We start from the raw sequence: 16,317 nt of genomic DNA on the forward strand, positions 1-16,317 counted from the left end.
TTCTCCCTCCCTCCCTCTCTCCCTCCTCCCCTCCCTTCCTCCCTCCCTTCCTTCCTCCCTCCCTTCCTTCCTCCCTCTGTCCCTCCCTCCCTCCTCCCCTCCCTCCCTCCCTTCCTTCCTCCCTCCCTCTTTCCCTCCTCCCCTCTCCTTCCTTCCTTCCTTCCTTCCTTCCTTCCTTCCTTCCTTCTCTTTTTGCCTCCCTCCCTCTCTTTCTTTCAGTTATTATTTTATCTATCTGTCTGTCTGTCTTTGAATCTGACAATACACAAAATATAATGAAGTAGTTCCAGGCGAGTGGAGAGTAAGATTATCAGCCTCTCAAACTCAGCCAGTATAGTACACTATAAGGGGCTAATTGTAACTCTTACCAGGCATTGGACCCACATAACTACCATGGAGATTCTGGGAGTTACAAAATCATTCACAATATTCAAAGTGAATACAGTTACATAATATCCTATTTTCATTCCAGTTAACTGTCATGTAAGTTTTAAGTTTTTTTGTTTTTTTGTTTTTTTTTTTAATGGCATCTTCTTTGACAGCTAATGTCTTCATTGAATTCCTCTGAATTTTCCATAACGGTAAAGAGAAAAGGAAGCCACGAGAGAAGCTTGCCTCTGGCAGTATTTGCAATATTATTATTTACTTATAACTGCTGAAAAGCTCTCCGGTAATTAGGGAGTTGGCAACACCATGACATCTTATCTCCTTCCTAAGATATTTAGATACACAAGGTAAGAAATCCTTGGGAGCAGTGACCTGTAATTCTCCCAAGTTCCATTTCAGAAAAGGTTATTCTGTTCACTTTTAGTAGCAAACAAGCACTGAGGACTCTTTTGAAGAAGTTTTGCCAGCGATCCAAAAACTACCTGGGCAACAAATATTTCTATACCAATATACTGGCTGTTAGAGTTTCAGGTAAATTGGAATCACTGCTTCTAAATTACAGTGCAGATTGATTGGACCATGGGGACAAGATCCAATGGTTAAGTGAGTTATCATCTCTTCAGAAAGATGGTGTCGGCAGAGGTACTATCATAGCATGTACTCTCCTGTTGGAGGAGAGTCTTTCAGAGACTCATGTGGCTTTGTAAGGAATCATTAGGGAAGCGTCTCAGTACAATTAAAAACATATCCCTAAACACTGTTTTTCAAAATGACACAAATGTTTAAATACCAACATAAAAAGTCTATGTAAAAGTGCCAGATACTTATGTAGTAAGGAAAGCCAAAGAATTTGTGCAAAAGTATGTTTTTTACTGCCTTCTATCTGAATAAACTGCTACACAGTTTATAAAGACTTGAAAATTCCATCCATTAAATCTACATATTTTATGCAGACTTTCATGAGAAAACAACCCAACTGTGACATCAGAGTCCACTTTTAACACAAGTTCCAAAAGAAAAAAAAAAGAAAACATTTTTTATGAGTGATATAAGATATTAGGGAGAAGAAGGACTCTAAAATTTACCACTTCACTCAAGGAATTTTTTTTTTAAATGCAAACTCCATGTTAGATGATTGAGCCAAGGCTAAAAGCAACTCTTCAAAGTCCTCCACATGGAGGTTACATCTTTGGAGAACACATCTTATATGCAAATGAAGAATAACTTTTGCAAATAGTTATGAATTCACTTCATTATATGAGTAGCAATGTATTTAGTCATGATATTCAATTCATCTTGACAAATATTTATTGAGCTTACCACTGTGATATGCCTAGAGAGATTACATATCAAGGACAAACAGAACCTTGAAAGGAATGTGTGGTAAGAATACAAATATGGGAGACTTGATTAAGAGTCTGAGAGTTTGAGAGTCTTAGAAGTGGGTAAGTTGAGTTTGAAGCATGATGTTTGAAATGTTAAGGAGTTATACAATCTGTGTTCTCTAAAAGTAAGATGTAAATCAACAACACAGGTGTTGGTGGGGATGTGGAAATAAAGGAACATGTGATGCACTATTGGTGAGAATGTAAACTGGCAGAAAACAGTGTGGAGTTTCCTCAAAAATTTGAAAATAGAACTACCCTATGAACCAGCAACTGCACTACAGGATATTTACCTAAAGAATACAAAAACACTAATTCAAAAGGATACATGCACCCCTATGTTTATAGCAGCATTATTTGCAATAGCCAAGATATGGAAGCAGCCCAAGTGCCTATCAAGTGATGAATGTATTTGCATACACACACACACACACACACACACACACACACACACACACATGATGGAATATTACTCAGCTATAAAAAAGAATGACACTTTGCTATTTGCAACAATGTGGAGCTAGAGAGTATAATGCTAAACAAAATAAGTCAGACCGAGAAAGATGAATACCATATGACTTCACTCATATGTGGACTTTAAGAAACAAAACAAAAAAAGCAAAGAAAACTAGAGACAGAGTCAAAGCAAGAAACAGAATTTTAATTATAGAAAACAATCTTATGGGGGCGCCTGGGTGGCGCAGTCGGTTAAGCGTCCGACTTCAGCCAGGTCACGATCTCGCGGTCCGTGAGTTCGAGCCCCGCGTCAGGCTCTGGGCTGATGGCTCGGAGCCTGGAGCCTGTTTCCGATTCTGTGTCTCCCTCTCTCTCTGCCCCTCCCCCGTTCATGCTCTGTCTCTCTCTGTCCCAAAAATAAATAAAAAAAAAACGTTGAAAAAAAAAAATTAAAAAAAAAAAATAAATAAAAAAAAAAAAAAGAAAACAATCTTATGGTTACCAGAGGGGAGGTGAGCGAGGGGATGGGTGAAATAGGTGATGGGGCTTAATGAGTGTACTTGCTGTGATGAGCACAGGGTGATGAATGGAGGTGCTGAATCCCTATATTGTACACCTGAAACTTTAACACTGCATGTTAACTAACTGGAATTAAATACTTTAAAAAAATTTAAAAAAATAATAAAATAAAATACAAAAAAAAAAATAATAAGATGGGGTGCCTGGGTGGCTCAGTCGGTTAAGCGTCCGACTTCGGCTCAGGTCATGATCTCACGGTCTGTGAGTTCGAGCCCCACGTCGGGCTCTGTGCTGACAGCTCAGAGCCTGGAGCCTGCTTCAGATTCTGTGTCTTCCTCTCTCTCTGACCCTCCCCCATTAATGCTCTGTCTCTCTCTGTCTCAAAAATAAATAAAACATTAAAAAAAATTTTTAAAAAGATGTAAATGCAAATATTGAGCTCTGGAAATGGCAATGACTAGAGATATACATTTGGGATTTGTTTGTACATAATGGAAAATTAAAAGCACATGAATAAATGAGATGGCCAAAGAATATGTAAAAAGAAGAGGACTGTGGACAGAGCCTTCGGGAATACCTATGCTCACCAGCCGGAGGAAGCTAGGCTAATGAAGGAAACAGAACTGCCAGGGAAAGAAGGGAGGTATATTACTTGTGGCCGAAGCAGCAGGTAAAGAGAGATTCTGCAATACCACGTGACGCGAAGAGAAAAGGGAAGCACTTCATTGGTTTAAGGTCATTGGATTTTCTTATGAGGACACTGAACACCTTGACACAATCGGCAGAACAGCAGGGATGGCAACAGGTGGAGGTGTTGTCTAGTTTTGTATCCTGGTGTAAGGTTTCCAAGCCAAAGATATAGTAGAGAATGAAATGAACAAATAAAGCGAATAAGAAAATAAGTGATAAAGAAAGGTCCTGGAGATAGCAGGAAAGGATAAAATTGAGAACACTGAAGAATGATTCATCTGGGAAGGAAGGATTATTTCTCAGGGCAAGCAAAGCGAGGATCAGTAAAAACACAGATATGTCCAGGTGTGAAGCAGGATGCCAAATAGTACATGTCAGCAGATTCTTGCCCTCAGACCAATACAAACTGAAATTACATGAGACTAAAAGATTCAGATCTGGGTTTTAAGTGTAAGAACAAAGTAAGAACTTCATAAGAAAGGCACACTTTGAAAGTATTATTTAGCTAGGAAAAAATATCCACATCTTAAACCGATTGAAGCCTGAAAGCTCAGAATACATATTGCACAACTGCATATCTGTTTTTTAAAAAAAATGTTTAGTTATTTATTTTTGAGAAAGAGAGAGAAAGAGAGCAGAGGAGGGGCAGAGAGAAAGGGAGAGACAGAGAATCCCAAGCAGACTCCATGCTGTCAGCACAGAGTCTGACACAGGGCTTAAATTGACAAACCGTGAGTCATGACCTGAGCTAAAATCAGCAGTTGTGTACTTAACAGACTGAGCTACCCAGGCACCCCTGCACCACAGCACATCTTATAAATCAGGTTTACAGACACATTTTAGATCTATTTCTGAAACTAGTAGAGAAATTACCTAATTTCATGAAGTAGCTCTGATATTATAGGTAAAGAGATTTCATCACTTCCTGCAAGGTAGTCAGGAATGTTTGAAAGATGTTAATTACTGCCTGTCAAACTAGTTTTTTTCTCTAGAGTAGTGGTTCTCAAACTTTAGTGTATATCAAGTTACCTGGAGGGCTTGTTAAAACACAGACGCTGGGTCTTATCCCTAGAGTTCTTGGACTAGAGCCTGAAACTGTATTTCTAACAAGTTCTTGGGTTATACTGATTTTGTTGGTCTGCGGACCACATTTTGAGAACTCCTGCTACAAGGTCAGCCATTCCACATTCGTGTAGGTCTACAAACAAGAGTATTTTTCACTCAACTAGTCTATTAAAGTAAATTGGCAAACTACAATTGTGAATGTATTAAAATACTACCATTAAAATACATATTAAAATACTACCATTTAAAAAAAAACTATATTTGTTATTAAATTCACTTTTAAATGTTATCTAGAACCATCTAGCATTATCATTATCACTGGAAAATGACTCTGTGTATTTATTAAAAAGTTGCAGGGGTGCCTGGGTGGCTCTGCTGGTTAAGCATCTGACTTTGGCCCAAGTTGTGATCTTGCAGTTCATGGGTTCGAGTCCCCCAATGGGCTCTGCACTGGTAAGTGTGGAGCCTGCTTGGGACTCTCTCTCTCTCTCTCTCTCTCTCTCTCTCTCTCACTCTCTCTCTCTCTTTCTTCTCCTCCTCCAGTTGTGCTCTCTCTCTCTCTCTCGAAATAAATAAATTAAAAAAAAATTTTTTTAAAGTTGCAGAATTTGGTTCAGTTGAGAGAAACACTAACCCATGCTTAAAAGTCTTCCCATACTTTCATTCAGCTCATAATTATTATATTTCACTATAATATGTGCCAGGGACTCTTCTAGGTGCTTTACATATATTATTCCACTAGTTACTCATAATAAGCCTATACAGTAATTTGTTTTATTAACTCCATTTTACAGATGTGGTAACAGGCATTGAGACATTAAATACCTCAGTGAGAATCAGACAGAAATACCATTGGAGTCTCTCTGATTCCAATATTATGGTCCTGACCTATTATGCTCTTTGACTACACATTAAAGTATAGTTTGAGCTCAAATACTTACCTGTTCCGAGAAACAGGACGTGGTATCTACCATCAGCAGCATTCACTCGATCCACAGCTATCTTTGTGTACTTATAGTCAGTACCTATACGAACAATCAGAGGTCTTCTGTGGATTGGGTAGATAGAATTGTACATGAGAGGATGGTTCCGAATAAAAGTGACAACGTCATCTGGGAACTCCTTAGTGGTCCGCATATTGGGCGTAAATGCTCCTCCTGGGCACTAATAAAATATTTTAAAAAGAACCAAATTAGTAAATAGTTACTTCCTTTTAGTAATAACCAAAAGACCTCCACTTTTCAAAATATTTAGAAGCTCAAGTTGTTGTAAGCACAGATCCTCTTTGACTTACAATTATGGGTTTAAATTCTGACAAACCCATCATAAATTGAAAATACTGTAATTTAAAAATGTATTTGATACACTTAACCTGCCAAACATCATAGCTTAGCTGAGCTCACCTTACACGTGCTCAGAACACATATATTACCCTGCAATTAGAGACAATCAAGTAACACAAAGCTTGTTTATACTAAAGTGTTGAATAGCTCATGTAATTTTTTGACTGAGCTAAGAGTGAAACACAGAATGGCTGTAAGTGTATGGGTTGTTGACCTTTGTGATCACAACAAGACTGGGGGTTGCCGCTCGCTGCCCTACCCAGCATCCAGAGAGGAGAAATCACTAGCCTGGGAAAAGATCAAAATTAAGTATTCAAATTACAGCTTCTGCTGAACTTGTATTGTTTCTGCATCATTGTAAAGTCAAAAAACCGTAAGATGAACCATCATATTTGCTACTCATTGAGGAGAAAACAACATGGCTATATATACAACTATCTATAGCAAATGAATTAAAAAAGTGTACAATTTGACCACCTGAACAAGGCTAAGTCCACTTATCCTACTCCGTTTGTTTTTGGAGAGCAGTTGATGCCATTTTATATATAACTTTTTATGCTTCCCATCTGTCACTTTTCTATTCCTATTCTTGCCAGTGACAGTGTTGTTAGGGGTGGGGGGGGCACACTTGTGGATATAATCTAGTACTATCACTGGCTAAAACAGGTTATCATTATCAGATTCAATCAGAATTGAATTCAATACAAGAGTTTTATTCCATATGGTTCTTTCCTCCCCAAAGAGGGATCTCTGAAGTCAGAACTTGGATTGGATGTGGAAAATGAGAACTGATAATTCCCTTCTAGAAAAGATTGCTACGACTTCCATTAATCTTTGAATAAAATTCCCATCCCTTAGCATGGTCTCTAAGCTCCTATATGTCTGGCTTTCATCTACCATTCCCAAAGTACCTCTTGCTCTTCTTCAGTCTCAAGCACGCTCCCGCTCCAGAACTTTGACACTGGCTATACCCATTTGGAACGCTCTTCTCCCTATAACTCCATTCTGAACCTCATTCAGTTCTCAGTTCAAAAGTTACTTCTTTAAAGGTAACACATATAAAAATAGTTCCCCATCTCCATCTCTACTTTCTATCTCCTTAACCAGCTTTATTTTTCTTCACAGCTCTACTTACCTAACTGTATATTATATATTTGTTGTTTGTATGTCTATTGTTTGTTTCTCCCTCTGGAATGTAAGGTATGTATTGACCTGAACTGGGTATATTTTGTTCATCGTTTCACTCTCAGAGCTACAACACAGCTGATAAAGAGTAGATATTCAACAAAGAGCAGTTTATTGAGAGAATTACTCTATTACATCTGGCATTCAATTTTGGTGCAGGGGCTGTATGAAACAAGAGCTTCAGTTCTGGCCAGGAGAGGAAAGATTCAGAGCATCAAGGTCAAAGAGGCAGCTAGACAGCAATAATAACTGAAAAGGGACTGCTGGACAGCTTTAGCAGTTCTGGAAAGAGCGCATGACAAGGGCTTCTGGGGAGAAGATTCCATTTATAGGGTATCTGAGGCCAAGCTCAGGGGCAGGCTGGGAGCTTCTGAAGCTTGGAACTCAAACTTATCCACTAATAGGATCCAAGTGTTAAGTTATACAAGCAAAGCTGTTGGTATAATCTTTAACACATACAAACATTATTTGTGTAACCCTATTAAATAAATACCTGTCAATATTTCTACTTTTAGAAACAAAAAAATATTTAGTCATATTTTCTTGAAAAAGACCATTTCTTTTCTAGTTTTCATTTATCCCCTTTAGAGAGGTACAAGGTAAAAAGAAATCAACAAAGCAAACTTTCTGATCAATAGCAAATCTATGGCAAACAGTAGGATGGAATGGGTCAGTAACATACTGGAAAGTTATACCTTTTCTTTTTTTTTAATTTTTTTTATTTAATGTTTTTATTTATTTTTGGGACAGAGAGAAACAGAGCATGAGCAGGGGAGGGGCACAGAGAGGGGGAGACACAGAATCTGAAATGGGTTCCAGGCTCTGAGCTGTCAGCACAGAGCTCGACGCGGGGCTCGAACTCACAGACTGTGAGATCATGACCTGAGCTGAAGTCAGAGGCTTAACTGACTGAGCCACCCAGGTGCCCCAAGTTATACCTTTTCAAGAGTGGCAATGAACACTCATTTCTAGCTGATTGCTCCTATGCAGGAATACATCCTGGTGTGGCCAGATTTCAACAGAAGATAGAAATGTGGAATTTTATGTGAAATCTGCCAAAATTTTAATGTTAATTCAATATAAAAAGAGAAAAAATAACTTTAGGGGTCCCCCAAAACATGGTGATCTCTAGGTTAAACCCTTGCAAGAACTTTCCCACAATGTTAGTGCCTCTGGACCAGCATCCTTGGGCAGACTCACATCTGCAAATAACTCCCAGCAAATTATAATGTTGCCTCACTCATTTAGACTCTATCATACTGAATGCAATTTTTTGACTCACTTTGACCAGTTAACGTTACTAGAACTTTTTACAGGACCAGTAAATATAGCTCTTTTTTTATAGAAAGGCACAAGGAGCAATTAATTGACTTCAGTAAGGAGAGATAATGAGACAAATAATAAAACTAAGCCTCCCCGTTCATAATCCCATTAAGTAGACTTTCATCTGGGGCTCATGTGCTTTTCTTTTAGGAAAAAGCATTATATTTAAATATACATGTTTATAAATTGCCCACAAAAAAGACCAAATGAGGACAAAGAATTTCATTTGAGGGTATTCTAAACTGATGCATATGTTCCATACTTCTGAAAAGTGTAGAATTATGGGTGTTTTCTACCCTCATTCCACACACAAAGTGGAAAAAGGGAAATACATTGCTCACTGAATGAAAAAATGGAAAGACCAAATGCACGGGCAATTCAAATAGTTCCAGTTCCTCATAAAACACCACTAATTATGGTTTGCTAAGCTGAGATGTCTCTTTAAATATTTGCAAACATTCTCATTTGTAGGTTCCAGAAAGATCCAAAGTTAGCATATATTACTGAGCAATTTATATAATTTCCAGTTAACAATTTTCATGTGTGATAAGGTGATTAAATTATAAGTGTCTGGTTTCTTGGCCTTATTTAATTGAAATTCGGTTAAAATTATGTTTCAGGTGCTCAAAACTGTAGTAACCCAAATAAATCAACTCACAACTCTAATCAGTTATTTTATATTCATTCAAATGTCCCCTATCTGGGACTTTTGTTTTATAGTCACAATGAACTTCTTGCTTAGAAACAAGTGTTTCCTGGTAGGCTTTTATTTTCGAAATTACCAAAGAATTCTTTTTGACAATAATTATTTTTTTTCATTGATTCGTGGCACAAACTTTACAGATAAGACACAGGGTGAGTGAGAACAATGGTGACAAGAACAAAAATGGATGACCCTTTGCAGGTTCTGTATCTGGACTTGCAAGTTTGCTCAGTGTAACATTACCAAATACAAATAAGATGCAACTAACTATATTCTTGATGTCTTCCATCCTCTGATGCTCCTCACAAAGCACACCCATGATCCTAGTTTTCAATATTAATATATTGAATAGAATATCTCCATTCTTTGAACACATTCTTTAAATTTTTAATTGGGGGGGGGAGGGGCATAAACGGAGAGGGAGAGAGGGAATCCCAAGCAGGTTCTGCACTATAAGCATGGAGCCCGACACGGGGCTCAATCTCATGAACTGGGAGATCATGACCTGAGCCAAAATCAAGAGTCCAACACTTAACCGACTAATTTTATTCACCTTTTAGTCAAAAAGCATTTTGATGTGCCCAGTAGGAGACATAAGAATAAGAAGCTACCATTATCTTCTAGAAAGAAGTATTCTAGTAAGGAAGATGGGTATATTCAAAGCAAAATAACAATTAAGTCATATAATAATAATTTAAGACAAAATAAATAACAAATGTTGGTTTGTGATCAGTTGTCATATATGTTTAAGAGCAAATATATTTTAAATGAATTCAGAATAGTAGAGAACTTAAGGGTTTCAGGGTTGGTGAAAGGTTTAAAGATAGGATAAAAATGTTGGAATATTTAAGGAACTGTAATTCCTGAGGCACTGCTGGGTCATAGAGCACAAAGTAGAAGAAGGCGGTAGGAGTTGAGATTAAAGACTGGAAAATAAAGGCAAAACTAGTCAGAGAAGGAGAGAATGACATGGTCAAGAGGAACTTGACCTAACACTTGAAAGATGAGTGATATATGGATAAATACATGGACATTTGGCATTCCAGAATCTGGGTTAGTTTCTGGCATTGATCTCTGAAACTTGTATTCTGAGAGAAAGTGATCCCCTTGCTGAAACCCTTGGTAGTCTAGACCCTTTATTTGAAGCCTAAAGAATTACATAGTTGAAGAATTGTACTTTTATGCACCAGTTGGTCCTCATCCTATTTGCATTTATCCTCGATTGCTGACAAGACTGCTCTGCTCCTGTCCTATTAGCTCATACAGAGCTTCTAGAAGGAGTTATTAATTTCTATCTTTGCCTTATAATGTAAGCTGAAACATCCTTCCTTCCTAACCTAAATTATCCAAATCCAACTGCCTTCAGGGCCAGTTCAGTCTCTTATTGTTTATATGCCTTCTCTAGAGAAGGCTATCCCATGGCAGTCTTTCTGTCCTCTGGACTTCAATAATATTTATTGTCTATTTTATTCATGTGTCTTAAATAATGATATGAAACAACATATAATGAATTTTTCATGTCTATATGCCTTATATATTTTATTGTAAAGTTTCTTCACAGTGTTTTAAACATCCTTGAAGAATAGAAATATTTCTAATGTAAGAACCATGAAAAGATGCATGGAATCAACACAAGTGCCAGCAATAAAGTTCTTTTTTCTTGCCAACACTAACTAGGTGGGTCATGAAGTTTCTGTGTTCTTTTGCTGCACCAGGTACCAGACCTGTAAAGCACAGTGATTAAAGCAGATGGTTCTGGTCCACTTATAAACAGATATTAAAACAGAACACTTTTATTAGGTTCTGCTTAACACGATAGCATAAGCAAAAACAATTTTCTACAGAAGCTTTATACACGTTGCAACAGAATAATGTAATATGTTAGCTCAGCCACAGAGAGAATCTGCAGTCTTTGGCTGCCCTTTGCAACATACCAAAGGTGTCTTGTTTCTTCCACAAACTTGAATCACTTATGGAAAAACATTATGACACAATTGGCAGGATTCTTCCCACTGACTTGTGCTTGCTAGTTGGGGCAGTTTGCTAACATAGCTATCCACCCTGCTTTAAAAGAATCACCTACAAGGAACATTAGAATGAGGGTATACAATGTCTGCCCCTGTCATTTCTTTAAGAATTCAGTCATGTATTTATGAGGTTGACCTGGCAACTGAACTACTGTGTAGGAAAATAAAATACAGCAATGACAGTTGATTCTTCATTGGGAGGTCTTCAGAAGCAACATTTTTAACCCAAGAGAAGAGGGAATGCTTTGGGTCACTTGGCTGTAGGTCTTCTGGCTACATCAGTGGGATATTAAACCCTGGAAGCCCAGGGAAGAGACAGACACTGGCCACTCTGAGTCACACAGCTGAGACTTCATGGTGTGTTGTTCAGTGAAGGGTGGAGGGACTAAATCTGGGAGGTTTGCTTTTCCAGAAGGAGTTCCAGAGGTCTTCCTCCACCCTGCCTCTTTTACTCCCTAAGGATCACTCATCTGACAATTTTTTTATTTAAGGGAGCTGCTCCGGTCTCAACACCAGATGTAAGAAACCACATTATAGAAATATGTCTCAAGTACCGACTACTCCCTTTATTTCACGGAGTCAGCTCCAGATGTGTGTTACTAAGCCCTGGCTTATACCACACTGCTTTACAACAGAAAAAACATGCTTATTCTTAGCAGCTTGGAAAGAGTGAAAAGTGGGACTGTTAGCAGAATTTTCTAATTTAGCATTGGCTTACTTTGTTTCAATAAAAGGGGTTTATCTATTCCCACATTTTATGTAGAATAATCGCTATTCAACATGAATGGTTTTCTCACTATGATTCCTGAGAGTCCTTTTGAGCTGCCATTCCGGTGAAGTCTGACAAGGGTTGGGAACAGAGGTGGCTTTTCTTTAGGAAAAGCAAAACAAAACCCTCACTTGTAATAGTCATCAATTTCCATACTGTAACTACTCTCACCATGCTAATCTCAAGTTACTACCGGGAATCCCTACTTGAGACAAGGCAAGGTGTACGCAATATGTTCTGTAAACTGGATATAGAGTAGCTCCGACCCAAACTCATTGAGGCTCTGGGGCCTCAGACCTGATTCAATTAGCATGGCTCTCTTTTATCAATCTTATTGGTTTATCTGAGAAATGTCTCTTAAGGATATACTTGGAGGAAAGTAGAATTTTTTGAGTTCACAAACCACCCGTTCCTTGACTAATCCCACATGTGTGTTGCAAAAAAGAATAATTAATGGAAGCATATTCTATCACAACCTCCCGTTAATTTTCTGTATTAAGATGAAGGAACGACTTGGTCAACTTCAAATAGCAAGTAATCCTCAAAACTAACATTTATCTCTGAATAGGTTATCAGTGAGTCCCCTGGAAATGAATGAAGGGCACTGAATGAAATAATGAGAGCCATGAGTTATAATGGAATTTGAAAGTGGTTCAGCTCCCCCTTCTGTTGTATAATCTCTGCTCCTTACCCAACCCACCTCAAGTTGAGATACCCTGAGATTGATACATCTGTTGATATTTTCCTTGTGTTATACAAAATCATTAAGTACTTTTTCCACTTTCTGTTGAGCTATGGGCATCAAAGAGAGATCATTTAAAAGGGGATAGATTGTGAATTGTATAATAGAACTTCATCCCCAGCCATGATTAAGTGTGGCTCTTCAAAATTTAATTGTTTCACAGGTAAGGAGCAATGATGATAATCTTTTAATTAAAAGTTAATTATTCCTGGGGCACCTCGGTGGCTCAGTCGGTTAAGCGGCCGACTTCAGCTCAGGTCACGATCTCGCGGTCCGTGAGTTCGAGCCCCGCGTCGGGCTCTGGGCTGATGGCTCAGAGCCTGGAGCCTGCTTCCGATTCTGTGTCTCCCTCTCTCTCTGCCCTCCCCCGTTCATGCTCTGTCTCTCTCTGTCTCAAAAATAAATAAAACGTTAAAAAAAAAATTAAAAAATAAATAAATAAATAAAAGTTAATTATTCCTATAAACCACACATTTAAGATGATGGAAAAATAAAGGACTGAATAATACATTGCAAATAAACTCTAAGAATAACACAAAAAATAAATTATCAATTAACAAATAGTTATGTGGGATGAATATCTAAAAGCATATTGGCAGAGGGAACTTCATAACTAAGGGAAAAGGAAAAAGAAACATTTTAAGAAAATAATATTCTAACAACCATCTTTTGATTATTTTCCATAAAATCATTCTTCTCTACTCACATCCACCCTATTTTATAATTATAACCATATTATGAAACTGAAAATATAAGAAAATTATATTCCCTATGAAAGTCCATTGAAAATCATATTCCTCTTGTTTCCTCTCAGTGTACCATGTGACATTTTATAGAAACAAAAACTAATCAATATTCTAGAATTCAATAAAGCATTATAATGCGCCAAACGAAAAATAAATAGTAGGACTGTGATCGTTGTAGTGCTGGAAAAAGTTCAATTCCAATTGGTCAGTGCACTGTCTGTAGCTGGAAAGGTTAGTTTTCAACGTACTCCTTAATACTCCTGGTATTACAAAACATGGATATACCTGTATACCTCAAAACTGTAGAGTTTACAAATATTTTACTGAACTAGAATATCACTTTCATCGTGTTTATTTACACATACTATTTCTTTCTTTGAGAAATATACAACATAATTTTTAAATATATCCCTTACAATGGAAAGATCTACGTATGATTTATCTGTAACTTAATTCTCATATGGTTATTCCTTTATTAAGATAGGTAACATTCCTTAATATTAGGAAGGGCTGTGTGAAAAGCATTAAAATTCTTTCAGGATGCCGCCAAAATGTTAATAATTTCCAAACTATGGCTTTATGACAATAAAATTAGGAAAATATCTCTGCCATGTCTAACATATCCAGTTGCCTTCAAATCTAAAAGAGATTTTATTAGCAATAGCACTTAGAAAAATTTGTGGAGAGTGCTATACTATACCATATTTGTAAAATACCAAATCTGAGAACCCATAACCTGAAAAATTACAATAAGTGAATCAGTAAGTCAGTAAATATATATATATATATATATTGCATATATATGTATATCAATGCAATATATATATGTATGTGTATATATACATATATATATATATATATTTTTTTTTTAATGTGTATTTATTTTTGAGAGACAGAGACAGAGCATGAGCTGGAGAGGGGCAGAGAGAGAGGAGACAAAGAATCTGAAGCAGGCTCCAGGCTCTGAGCTGTCAGCACAGAGCCCAATGCAGTGCTTGAACCCATGAACTGTGGGATCATGACCTGAGCTGAAGTCAGACGCTCAACTGACTGAGCCACCCAGGTTCCCTTCGATTATATTTAATAAACATCAACATGATATCATATCATGGTAAGTTATATATATATGTTTTTTAAAAAGCAAAATAACAAAGAAATTTTCCTAGATACTTACAGTTCCAGGGCGAGGATACGGAATTCTACCCTGATAGGAGATCAGCTGATGATTGGGCCCTTCTTTATGGGCAAAAGGCCCATTAAACACAGTCTGTATATCAGATAAATGATACACACACACTGCTGATCCTTTAAAAACTGAGCTAAAAAAAGAAACAGAAAGAGATCCATTTTCTTATTTTTTTTAACTTCTAAATACAATTTAAAAAAACAGATGGCAAGGTTTGTGATGACGAGTTGATAATTCATCATGGAAAAGTTGAACATTACAGTACACACTGTAAAGCTAAAAGATCTTCTCTCCTATTTTGAAATAAGCCATTGGTACATAAAGCATTAAAACATTTAATCCATTTCATGGAGGCAGTAGACAACAATAAGTTATAGAAGAGTTCTCAATGTTTCCAAAATATAGGACAAGTCAAAGAGTTTCTAACTAGTTTATCTTAACAACAAAAAATAAATTCATGATTTATTCAAAAATATGAATTTGAATTCTAAGTCACTGTCAATAAAATCTATCATAATTTAACTGAAAGAAATAAATCTCATTAAGAGAAAACTGTATTTCTTTGTCTTAAGATTATTTTAACGTGAGAATGTTCTCACATTTATCCTAAAGAGTAGTCAGAGAGTCTAAGTTGTCATAATTTATGTATTTTCCTTGTTAATGACAAAAAAAAAGAAAAACAAAAACAGTAAAGTCTAAAAAAAGTTCATTACATTAACGCCAATATAATCTCAGAGAATGTGTTTGGATCCTTACTAAAAACTATTTCTGTTGTCACTAAGGCAGATTGACTGAAACAAACATTTCTCTGACTTACATATATCTCTTAAATTAGATGCCTAAGGGAAAACTTAGATGCCCATTGAAGAAAACAAGATATGTTATTAATCATTAGCACTGCTGCTCAGAAATGACAATTATGAATTTTTCAAAAGACTATTGGTGTTGGGGAAAACAAAAACTGTAGAAATATTTTTTTGAAACAAACATTTTCTTCTGAAGAATCCGGTTCTTTTCACTTTGTTCACTTATTTCTGAGTTAACTCAAGACCATTTTCTCTTTTAGAACACGAGTTAAACTGTTCATCCTGTAGGACATATTTTTACATATTTTATAGGGCAAATGTAAATATGACATATAATCAATATCTTTGTGATTTTATTTTTCCTTGAATGGACCATTACAGTTTACAATTATGCTGTGCTTGCCCTGCTAAAGAAGAATGCTAAAATCGTCAAATTTTTGTTTTTTGGTTGGTTTTCTAATAAAAGGCACAGATTACATTCTGCATTGGCCCTGCTATCGCTCGGGTACTGTGCTGCCTTCTGAGTAACATTCTCAGTGTAAAATAATTAAACACAAATATATCTAGGAAAAGGTGAGAAGACGGCAAGTTGTCTTGAAGTATATGAAAATTAGGATTGGACATCCCAGAGAAGTTAGAAGACATTAAACCTATTTTCCAGTATATGAAATACTGCCATATGGGACATGAAAACTAGTGCACTATTTTATTAGTTTCCAGTCATCATTTTAGATTGCTCCAGAAGTAAAACTTATTTTAGTAGAAATACCAAAAGTTTTAGGTGAATCATGGATCTTCAAACTACTTCCTTAAAACAAAATATCTTATATACTTTATTCCTACATTATAATTCATATTTTCCTTTCTTTGAGAAAAATAGCATATAATCATTATAAATACTCTGTACAAAACCATTTTGAAAGTATTAGTTCAGCTTGAATATATTTTGGTCACCAGGCAAAAGTAATAAAACAGGATGGTTATA

General features: G+C 36.6%; 1 protein-coding gene across 1 annotated transcript in view; it reads right to left on the bottom strand.

The window, feature by feature from the left end:
• The window catches only part of SEMA3C (semaphorin 3C), a 175,999-nt gene that overhangs the window by 46,055 nt on the left and 113,627 nt on the right, over positions 1-16,317 (bottom strand). The window contains exons 11-12 of the mRNA XM_049641352.1: positions 14,515-14,659; positions 5,444-5,666 (exon numbers count right to left, since the gene is read on the bottom strand). Coding sequence (XP_049497309.1) covers positions 5,444-5,666; positions 14,515-14,659 — 368 coding nt within the window. The remainder of the gene's footprint in view (positions 1-5,443; positions 5,667-14,514; positions 14,660-16,317) is intronic.

The sequence above is a fragment of the Panthera uncia genome, chromosome A2 (assembly GCF_023721935.1).
Source record: "Panthera uncia isolate 11264 chromosome A2, Puncia_PCG_1.0, whole genome shotgun sequence".
Taxonomy (NCBI): domain Eukaryota; kingdom Metazoa; phylum Chordata; class Mammalia; order Carnivora; family Felidae; genus Panthera; species Panthera uncia.